This window comes from Meleagris gallopavo, chromosome 2 (assembly GCF_905368555.1).
Source record: "Meleagris gallopavo chromosome 2, MGAL_WU_HG_1.1, whole genome shotgun sequence".
Classification (NCBI taxonomy): domain Eukaryota; kingdom Metazoa; phylum Chordata; class Aves; order Galliformes; family Phasianidae; genus Meleagris; species Meleagris gallopavo.
In genome coordinates, this window is record NC_139405.1 from 89,200,405 (window position 1) to 89,212,569 (window position 12,165).

Here is a 12,165-nt window from a genome sequence, read left to right on the forward strand (position 1 = left end):
ATTTATTTTCCTTAATTTTATAACCAGAATAAACCTCTGTGGGGGAGAACTCTTAGGTCATGGCCTGAAGTGATGATTGAGCACCTGGTAAAGACTATAACTGGTCCAGAAAGCACAGGTAGCTTCCCACCTGACCAGAAAAGGTGGATCCAGGGTCCAGTCCCCTTCCCAGGTTCATTTAAAGGCTAGCCTTTGAAAGGAGAACATCTCCTGGATGTAGGCTGTTTCCTTAGAAGTGTTCCATAGCCAGAGACCCCTATCACCAGCTGGATGAGTCAACTTTTTTTTTTTTTCCCCACATATGTGATTTTAGATATTCCTAATGATGTTTTGCCTAGTATTGTGAGGAACTTGTTTCACTGCTTCATAGGCTAAACAATATCCTATTTCTTAAGAAAGAATTTGCTGCTAAAATAGTATATTTTAATACAATAGTATGTAAGAGATGAAATTAAAAATAAAGGGATATATATTTTTTAAAATGTTTTGGTTTTTACAGCTATAACTGGAGTTCTATGTCGGACAGAAGGATTTCCTAAAATACCTGTATTTTAGCAAAATAGACAGTGATGTCTTATGTAGCACTATTTTGAGAATTGTACAATAGATAAGTAAAATATAACATTTTACTTAATGCTGGTTTTCTACCTAATTAAATAGTTCTAAACTTTCTTGAAAACTAAATAGTATACATAGCTTTCCTTTTGATTTCTTAGAATTGTTTTCTATTTATATGACGTAACTACCGAAGCAAGGGATAGAGGATGAATTATTACATGTAGTTCTGAGACATAACATCAGGTTTCTGCCTCAGTGAATAAAATTCTCATTCCAAGGTGACAATTAGTGTATTGTAATGTCTATTTTAAATTTTCTTGCTATGTTCAAAGAAGCAGAAATTAAGAAGTGAATGATCAGGTGTCTTGGTGCTCTTCCATGTGAGTGAAACTATAAACTGGAAAAAATGCAGCCCAAATTGTTTAACTTTTATCAGAAAATTAGTATGACATAGGAGTCTACTGTTTGTATCTTTGCAAAAATAACCGGTATCAAATATGCAGCATTGCCTATGCAGTAATGATATTCTAAAATATTGTTGAAAAAGGGAAAATTACGATATTAAATGGAATTGATTATACTGAAAAGATGGAAAGGAGTTTATACAGATAGCAAGATTGTTTAAAAATTTGGTTTGACCATTAGATGATATACCCTTTTTTATTCTTTATACGTTCTGATAAGGAAAAAAATAAATTACCCCCAAAAATAAAGATTTTTCTTTCTGGTTTGAGCTTGGTCTGGCATTTAAGGTAAGCGCTGTAATGGTTTAGATCATGGATGTCCAGCCATTTGACTTGCCTGGGCCTCATTGATTGAAGAGGAACTGTTTTGTGCCTCAAATGCTAAGGTCACTCTGGAAGTAATGCTTCCGTTTATTTCTGCAGAAACTAATGCAAGGAGCAAAATAGCACTATTTGATAGAGCAAATTCTCAACTACAAAATGCTGTTTGTCAACACAGTCATTCTGAGCTTTCACCAACAATGAACAAGAGCCTACGTGCTGTGCTCATTAAAAATCTACAGCAATGGAAGTGACCCACTGTTGCTGTCACTACTGCTGAAATGCACTGCCCACTGCCTTACTGTATTCACAGCACTGTTTGGTCTCCATAAATGTTCAGCAAGCATTGATGAATGTCGGTGGGTGCATTTTTTTTCTGCATGGAGAAATCAATTTCCACACCTTTGCTTTATACTTGCTTCCATATCAGATGGCATTTTGTCAGATTGACCCTCTGCTGCCACCTGTCATATGACAACAAAATGAAATGGAATATTGCCAGGAAAGTTCAACCTCTATTGCCATACCACCTCTGATTTTGTGGGCAAACATAATAAACTAGGAGGCATTACTTTCAGAACAACCCTCATAAAATATTTTATATAGTTCAGGTATATAAGTAAGAAAACTTATTTTAATCTTTAATATTTTTTATTTAAACAAAAAGCAGCAAAAAAATCTAGTAGGATATATGGCCTTGTTTTTGTGAAACGAATGCATCAGTATCTGGTTCAATGTCAGTGGCTGCAATTCTCAGTGAGTTCTCTAAGTGTTCATCAGAGATTTTTGATGAAACATTCTTCTGTGCTTCAGCCTTGAAGATTGTCACAAATGTACTTACTGCCAAAAATGATGACATGAATAAGGTGTGATTGTGAAGTGTGGAATGTTTTTCTATGATAAAATAGGGCTTGTAAAAGGCACAGTCAGATTTGTGAATTGAATATCTGATTGCTGCTCTATACACTCAGTTTGAAAATATCTGGTAATATATTTATGGTGACTGAAAATAGAGCTGAAATACACACACACAAAAAAAAATATTTTTTTCTTTTTGCAATCTTGAACCATGTTCTCAAATTCCTTTATCAAAAGAAAAAGCAAGGCTGCATTTATTTTTTTTTTTCCCCTTCTGTTTTGACTGTGTTTTGCCAATGAATCAAAATGCATACAGTTACTACTAGTACTTGAGTCAGCTCAGCACTGTGTCCTTCCCATGCCCTGGTTGCATCCCAGACTGCATTAATAGTGCATTGATGTTTGGCTGCTGGTGAGCAATGGTTATGCTCCTGGGATCGGGCAAGTCAGCTTGGAGGGGCAGAATAGCAGTGAAGGGCAGATGGCATGGAGCAGGAGCCATGCCTTGTTGCCAGGTTGCATGTGGCCTGTGTTCCACAGGTTGGACATGTCTAGTTTAGGTCATAATCAAAACTACTGAAATGATTATGAAGTGCTGTGTACTGTTTAATCTTGACCAATAGGAGGGAAAGCAAAAGACACAGTAGTAGCAACTATGTTCATTTTACTTAAATCAAGATTTCAAAAGGTTAGTCGCCAGTAATGTGAAATAATTTACTGTGGGATCCTGATTCAAATTCTGTGTGATGGGGAAAAATTAAGCAAGCTGACTTCATCGTAAGTAATGAGAAAAATCAGCTCCCTCTCTTAGTATTTACTCTGAGTTTTGTTTTGTTTTGTTTTGTTTTTTAATGGAAACAGATGAGAGACTAATGTGAAATATGAAAGAAACACATACAAAAGTCTGTGAAGTATTTGTATTCAAATTAGCTTTACAGAGGAAATAACTGAAGAATTTTAATACGCATATCTCTGTGTTAGAAAAAGCAAGGCAATTTAAGCATATGTTCACAAAGTGTGGCATTCTGTGCAGGGTGCTGTTAACATATCTGTGTATTTCTCTGAGACCCAAGGTAACTGCATTATGCCACTTACATGTGCAGCAGTAACTACTACCGTACTTTTAGAATTGAACTCTTTTATTCCAATTTTAAAGTAATTTTAATAAAAATTGTGTTTTTGGGGAGAGCTATTAAATCAGTCTTTTTAAGAGAAACAAACAAGCAAAAAGCACTGAGCTGTTGCTTTGTAATGTAGGTTTTCTTTCCTTTTCAGATTGAGCTAATATAGATAGGGATGGATGTAATTCATATAACATTTTTTTCCATTTTCTTTCCAGCACCATGTGGAGGACAGTACACAGGATCAGAGGGGGTTGTTCTATCACCAAGTTATCCTCATAATTATACTGCTGGACAGACTTGCCATTATTCAATAACAGTACCTAAAGAATTTGGTAAGAATATGTTCTACTGACTTACCAATCATGAATAATTGTTCTAGAATTCAGATGTCCTTTATGTGAAGTAGTGACTCTAGATTTGAAATAAATTGCAAATTTGCTATCAAAAAAATAAAGGGTTCTCAACAAAGAAATTGATTCTAGAATTTTCACATTAATTTCTCCCTTGGGTGATCAATAGACTTCAACAAAGCAGGCAGTGTCCACAAATACATTTGCACAGGAGATACTTCCAATAACTATTGTTAAATAGTAATAATAATAATAATGTATTTTAGTGTTCTATCAGGAAAAAAAAAAAAAAAAAACACTTCACGTGTCATATAAAAGTTGTTTAGTAGTGTTTTAGAGATGGGAGTAACAATATCTTTGCAATTCATGTTACAGAAATGTTTAAAAACAGATTTCTTTATTTTAGTTTTGATTTTTCTTCAAGAGGAAGTGAAATTTGATAGAATTGTCTCATTCCATTCAGTGGGTTGTGAAGAAAGTGAATCTTTGTAATCTCCTGAATAGGGCACTCCCTGCTCAGCAGCAATCTCCAGAGCAATGGCTACTAATTAAAATGAGTAAAAGGTTAAGAGAAAAAAGAGGAAGAGAGTAAAAGAAAGAATGAGAGACAGAGAAAAGAGATCCATATTGAGGAGTTCCAGCCTTGGCCCGCTGGAATCAGAGAAGGGATGAGTGAGGGTGCAAGAGCTTGTCCCAGTGTCAAGGTTTCAAACCAGCAAAATGCAGGCAGCAAAAAAAATCATCCAAAATTCTCTCAGGCATTCTTTTTTGCCTGCTGGGTTTGCAGGTGCACTGATGCAATGTTGTAAACAAGTGAGTTCACAATAGCAAGTTTATCAAAAATAAGTTTGTCACAAAAATTTTCTCATGGGAAAGTAGACCTGTTTTTGGACAAAGACAAACCTTTGATTTGTTGTCATGGCAACGGCCTTGAAGTGCTGAAGATCCACCAATCATATTGCTGAAAGTCAGAAAGTGTTTTTTGTTGGTCTTTTACAGGGTTGTAATTCTTTTTCCTTCTTAGAATTGTATAGGATGTGAGAAAACAGCCAGTAGAAGTGAAAGATGCTGGAACATACAAAAGGGATCAGTCAAGCCATTTAGCATTATTAGATTCTTGGGACAATGATTACAAGGAAATGTTATTAGAACTTTACTTAGTGACAAATTTATCTGATTACAGACTTGATTGTACAATGCTCTTGACTAAAATTCTTGATAGCATGTTCTAAGTAAAGGAGGACACTTCGTTCCAGAAGTGTATAGTAAAAGAACAAATGGTAGTAGTCAAGAGCTGAGTACATCAAATTCCACCTGGACATAAAGAAAACATTATTCACCATGGCCGCGATTGAAGTACAGGTAGCTTGGATAAGATTAGGATTCTCAAGTTGTGTCAGTTTTCAAAACTTTATCAGAAAAAGGCTTCAACAATTCTAATCTAACTTCTACGTTAGCCCTGCTTTTAAAAATTAGGAGGTTGGAATACATGTTTCAGGAAAAAAAAAAAAAAAAAAATTAAACTTAACAAAAAGTTAGAAAATACTGTCTGATACAAGCTGTACATAAAATGATACGTAAGTGCTGCATCAAAGTTCTGTGATATTTTTTAGAGTGAATCTGGAATAGAAGTAACTTTAAAGCTGGTTCCTCCTTTATCAAGAAAATATGGATAACTGCTGTGATGAAATAATATTCTTACTAGTTTCATTTTACTGGTTAATTACTTCATGTTTGTATTGCTGACTGATACTTGAATTCATTTGATATTCATTAATATTTACAACTATTTGATATTTACAAATAAGAAATCTTGTATAATTATTTGATTTATTTTTTAATACACTTTAAATTGGTTACAGTTGAGGGTCAAATTGAGTGTAGCAATATGCCAAGAACAGTAATGCATTGATGTTTTTATTATTTGGTCAGTTTTCATGTTGGTTGTAATAAATGTTTGTTGTATTAATGAAAACATACAAAAAGTAGCCAATTCAATGTTTAAATCATTTTCCGCATACTAAAGCTGGTTAAGCAACTAATCATGTGTGACAGTAGATGCTCACAAATAATTGCTAAGGTTGTTAATGGAATTTTAGTTGAAAATAAAATCCTTTTCCAATATTTTACTTTCTTATTTTATAGGTACTTACGCAATAAGGAATAAGACTTTCTTTTGACTGGAAAGTGTGCTTTTTGGGGAGAGTGTTTTAGTTTTGTTTTTATTTAAAAAATAAGGAAATACTGAAGAGCATATCAAAATCATACCACTGAAGTTTTAAAGCAACATTTTATAATGATAAATTAAGCTTCTCACCTTGCCTGAAACTTGGAAAAAATTAATGGAGGAATCCGCTGATAACTAAGCAGTTATTATAAGCAGATATTACAAACAGTAATATCCAATTACATTTGGGTTTAAAAAATAGATTATCTTCTCTTTTGTTCTTTTTCTTTCTCACTGTCTTCTCCTTTTTTTTTTTTTTTTTTTTTTTTTTTTTTTAATATAGTTGTGTTTGGACAATTTGCCTATTTCCAAACAGCTTTGAATGATGTGGCAGAATTATTTGACGGCGATAACTCTCAAGCTAGACTTCTTAGTTCACTGTCTGGATCCCATTCAGGTAGGAAATAATGAATATATGTTTCTTGTAGAGTTTTGTCTGGAAGAAAGAATTCATGAGAACGTTTTGAATTTTATTTGGGAATATAATAATAAAGTAAGTAGAAGGGAATCTCAAGGGAAATGGATGAGGTGTCTAAAACTTTGGAACATGACATTCTTCTGAAACATATGTTTTAGGCAAGAACTTCTCTGCCTCTAAACATCTATGTTTTCCAAATGTCTAATTTAAACACAAATTGCTTGTATTCATAAAATGCAGTTATCTGGATTCAAACATGCACTTAGACTAAAAAAGACCACCTGTTGTGTTCAGATAAAAATAGCAAAATTTTGACCTTTGGAAATGATAGTTAAACTCATACAGATTTCAGCATGGCCAAAATTTCTGTCTCTGCATATTTAATGATTACAAGGATTTCAAGAGAATAATATAAAAAATATTTCTGCAGAGCGTTTTTTGTTGTTTGTTTGTTTGTTTGTTTGTTTTGTTTTATTTTGTTTTGTCATACAGACCTAGTATTTAGGAGAGTTTCTTCTATGTTTCTTGTATTCTTAAAATGTAATTTAAAAATTTTTCATTGCCTCTTGGCATTCTCTGTGAGTAATTGGGGAAATTCTCCATTTTAAAGGAATATATAGTTAAAGGAACATATCTATTCTATTTATAGGAAACATTTTATTATTTGAAAAAGTCAGCTCATCCTTTTCATGTAGTGAATCTTGTTATTTGACTCGTAAGAGGAGTTAATGTATTTATTTTCAAATTTGTGTAACCGGTGGCAATATTTCAATAGCAAAATGCATTTATTTTTAATTTTTAAATTTTAAAGAACTCATCTGTGCACCCAATTTTACTGCATTATATATATTTTTAAAAAGTCAAAATTAATGTATATATCCACAGAAGACATTTGAAAATAATTGAAGGGAGTTTAAACTTGTGATTTGTACTTATTCATCATGATGTGATTTGCTTCAGGATTGGATTTTGTTAACTGAAATCAGTAGAGCTGCAATAATATAAGCTAAGTGAAGGAATTGTCAATGTTATTTAGACAACTATCTGAATTATTGTTCATTTCAGTAGAACTTCTTAAAATTGGTGTTGATATAATCCAACACAAATAAAAACATTTGTCATTTGAAATAGCAACTTTACAGTGTAAAAGTACTTCAATTATTTATGTAGTGTTTCATTAGTAAGCATTTATTATGACTACAGGTGTATAGAGAAGGAGAGAAAGAATATTAAACATCTTTATTAGTTATCAATTCAGTATATGAAATTGGAAATGTTTTTATAAATACTATACTGTAATGTAATATGTGCCCATATTTTTTATGGAAGCAACTATACAAAGAGTCATAAATTCATTTTCTCTGTTGTTAGTTTTAATTTTTAAATTACAAACATTACATAAGGATCTGTTGTTACAGCTTTAAAATCCTTTTCACTATTTAATGTGTTTTGGAAAATGAAGTAAGCTGTCAGTCACAGAAAAATTTGACCAAAATTTTTTCTAATGATTTTAGCTCCTAATGGTAGTGACAGACTCTAAAAAAATAATTTGGAGATCTACTTCCAAGAATTGCAATAAATGTCAGAAAGTTTGTTACTGAATGACCAAGTCTTTCTAATCTGATCAATTTTTAACTCTTCAATATTAAATTTCATTTTATGCATTCTGACTTACATTTTCTTTAAAGGAAAAGGAAAATATAAACTGTATTTTAACAGTATATTTGTTTACATAGTAAAGAGTTACAGTTTGTTTCTATTTTGCCTGTTTAATTTATTTTGTTTCCCTTTATAGGAGAGACATTGCCTTTGGCAACATCTAATCAAATTCTTTTGCGATTCAGTGCTAAGAGTGGGGCATCAGCAAGGGGGTTCCATTTTGTTTACCAAGGTAATGCATGTCGTCTTTTGGTGGAAGATACTGGTACAAGTCTTTCAAAATGTATAATTCTGAGAACTTCTTAGATCTTAATTATTTATTTGAATAAAAGTGTAGTCTTAACCTTTTTCCAGACATCGGAAACTTCTTCTGAACCAGTGAGAATAGACTGGCTTCATAATGGCAGTCACCCCTGATTAATCCTCTCTGTTATCATGGATTTGAGTATGGTCCAGACTTTCTCAGGATTCCGTAGTCTGTTGTTCCCTTAACTGCTGACTGTCATGTCAGACTACGTAGTACATGGTATGAACTCTGAAGACAAGGCAAAAAAGGCATTTAATACTTAAATCTTTTCTGTATCATTTATCACTAAGCTGTTCAACTCTCTATCCTTAAGTATCAAGTTACCCATATTAGCATGCCTGACCTGCTGACCTATAGACATTTTCTTTAATGTCCCTTGCTAGCTTTTGCTCCCTCTGGGCTTAGATTTTCCTTTTTTTCTTCCCCCCTACTCCCTCCCCCAAGTATCTGAGAAATGCTGTAATTAAACTGATTATTGAACTTATATAGGTTATAGCATGGCCAAAATTTCTGTCTCTGCTTATTTAATGACTATGTTTATTTCAAGGGGATAATATAAAAATATTTCTGCACAGCTGTATGCATTTTTTTTTTTTTTTTGGTCACACAGATCTAGTATATAGGAGAGTTTCAGTGTAATTTTAAGATTTTCATTGCTTCTTGATATTCTCTGAGATTAATTGAGGAAATTCTCCCTTTTATAGTTAAAAGAACATAAGTATTACTGTTTTATTGCCAGTCCTTGCTTCCATTTTTGGTGTGCTCATTTTTTTGTGTTTAAATAGTTTGGAAAGTTCCATTGTTTTTTTGAACTAATTCCCATTCTTCCCTCTCAGTGGAATCACTTGTTCCTAGCCTCTCTTATCTCTCTAAAACTATGACCACTATTTTGAGGAAAGTTCACATACTCAATTATTGAATATGCAAAAGTCTGCTCACTTAAATTACAATCTTCTACTAATTTCTCACCTTCATCTTGTGTGGTCCTTACAACCTACAATATATCCATCTATACAGCCATCTATATCCACGTATATAAACAGCTTACCTTCATTTGTGAGTGGCTAGTCAGGTTGTAGTTACTTATTTGTCTACTAGAAGTACCTACTAAATCTAGTCAGTATTTGACTTGACTAAAATTAGTAGGGACAAGACCATATAACTTTTTTCATCAAAACATAATGACATATTATATTTATATACATCTTCCAACAGTATTTTGTTAGATGTAAGTAACTAGATTGCTGTACTCTTGATGGGGCACATATTTTGTCTATGTTAAGAATAAGAAATGAAATTGAAAACATGCCGCTGAGTAGCGTATGAAATGAGCACTGGAAATGTAAGCTAGAAATATTAATTGCATTTTAGAGTTTAATAAATACTTGAAAATACAACCAGTGAATTAGCTGCACAATATCAATTTTTCCATCAATTTCTGATTTTATAGTCAGATTTTATTATAATAGACACTGAAAATAGGTCCTGCGGTGAGGATGAAAAGATATGCGGTTACCAAAGACTAAATAAAACAAAAAGTTAACTAAAAACAGAATGTAAATTGTATGCATTTGTACTTGATTTTTGTCCCAGCAAACAGCTGTCCCGCCCCACTGTAATTTTAGTTACAGTGTTAAAAATGGTTCATTTTCTAGCGAAAACAAGAGAAAATATAATATTTTGGTTTTGTTCTATGCTGACAGGGCACAGATCGCTAAGCAAAGTTTCAGAGCTTACGCTGTTATGAGAAGCTTTGTTACATTCACGTAAACAATTATCCCCTAGAAGTACTGTCCATTTCAGTTTTCTCATGACATGAATAAAAATAATATGTATTGAAGTACTTATGAAAATCTGAGCTCTGGGTAGGTACATATAGCATAATTTTGTTGAAACAGTACAATTGTGCTTCAACATATTTTGTCACTTCTAGTTTGAGTTAATTTGTTTGAAATTACATGTATATTGCTGTAGAACAATAAGTTTCCTGTTGAGCATAATGGTATGCCTCATTTCAGTCACTTATTTGGACTACACTTATTTTTAATAACTCGAAGAAATAGATTTTAATGAAAGACATAACAAAATAAATATTCTCTTCAGTGTCAGAAAATAAGTCATGTAAAGCCGCTCTATCTCAAGAAAGTCATGAGTTATTTGAATATCCATGTTTTGTACATTTTGAATGATAGCTTAGCTTTATTTAATGCACACAAATATATATTGCTCAATGAGTTAATGATATTTTATAAGATAACGATTTAGTGATGTTTAATAAAATCTCATTCCAAGGGTTGTTTTCTCTTCTTTCGAAGTATATGATCACATTTCCACTACTGCCTGATTCCTAGCATTTTAAATACTCCAAATAATGACATCCACTCTCACACTGAACAGAGTAATCAGGTCTGCAAAGTCAGTCACTTTATTTATCACCCTCTGTTTCAGGTTGACCTTCTTCCTTTTTCACATTTCCACTGGGCTGATTTCAATTTTGTTTCGTAGTAGTACGAAACATTTACTAAAAGATGGAGGATAATTATTGTAGAAAAAAAGAATCTCTGATGATGGAGCTTGAAAAGTCTGTGTTGCCAGTGCTATAGGCAAAAGATAGAAGGAAGGCTGGATATATCTTGAACTATTTCACATTCTGTTTTGAGCTAGCAACAGATGAGATTTAATTCAGATTTAATTGCTTTTGCAATGCTACTTTCTCAAAAATTTCTTTTTAGTTGTATATCTCATCGGCTCATGCAGTTCTTTTTCTCAGAAGACCACATTTCCTGGTATATCATAAAACAGGTAAAGAGTGTCAGTAATATCAGACTGAATACCCATTCTTTCATAATATTAGGGTCATGTATGTGGAAATGTGATACTAAGAACAATCCATTTAAGAAGAATGGATTATTTTGGAGGAGGCACAAGGAAGTGGGTGCCTTATATTATACTTGTTTTTCTGTTGCAATATAATTTGAGAAACAGTAGTAATATTTTTATATATTTTATGCTGCAGAAATAATGAGTTATTTCCCTAAAAAGCAAGGTAATGAACTTTCTACCTATGCCATCACTAATGACTTTTTTTTTTAAATCCTTATTTTTTTTACTTGCTCCAATATACAGTTATGTGAACTAGTTTATGAGGTCAATAGAGATATTAAAGAAAGCTAGTAAGAAAACTTGTGTACTAGAATAATGAAGAACTATGGAAGAAAGATGAAGGGGAACAAGAATAAAATAGAGATATAACTAACAATTAAATTGACCTAATCTGTGACAATAATAAAATACTTACCTACATACGCAGTGCTGCGTGTAATTGAGGAACAGAGTTATGACTGTTGGAGTTCCCTGAGGGATTGCCACAAAGTATTTTGTTCTGGTTTACAGTGTGTTTTAAGGATATCTGAAACTTTATTGCATTTTGCCATAGATTTCTTATATCTTTATTATTTATTACTTATTATCTATAATTATATATATATATAAAATTAAATCAAAACTCAATTCTAGGAAGTTATGTCTGGCTTACATTACATTTCACTGTTGTCAGTGAAAAGTACTCCAGGAATGATGATGAGATAGAGTCAGGACAGGTCATTATAGCCCTTTAAGGATGACAGGTAAGGGGGAGACAAATGTCATGCTGAAATTTTACTTAGCAGACCTTTGTGGAAAGAGGTCATGAACTATTACGTGATGCTCAGATACAACTTCCTCTGAAACTAGCGTAAATAACTATGCCAAACTTCCACCACTCAGAGTAGCACATCATACCTAAGCACACAGATATTTAAGACAGTAACAACACCTTAAGGCTGGAGATGCTGCTGGAGAGGTTGCTAGGAAGTAGGCACTGCATGCTGTATGAGCTGC

The 12,165-nt window shown here is 32.8% G+C and overlaps 1 protein-coding gene across 1 annotated transcript in view; it reads left to right on the top strand.

Annotated features, from left to right (window-relative positions):
- CSMD1 (CUB and Sushi multiple domains 1) overlaps positions 1-12,165 on the top strand; it is a 1,002,456-nt gene that overhangs the window by 859,054 nt on the left and 131,237 nt on the right. Inside the window, exons 31-33 of the mRNA XM_085217921.1 lie at positions 3,541-3,657; positions 6,186-6,299; positions 8,116-8,211. Of these exons, the coding sequence (XP_085074047.1) occupies positions 3,541-3,657; positions 6,186-6,299; positions 8,116-8,211 (327 nt within the window). The remainder of the gene's footprint in view (positions 1-3,540; positions 3,658-6,185; positions 6,300-8,115; positions 8,212-12,165) is intronic.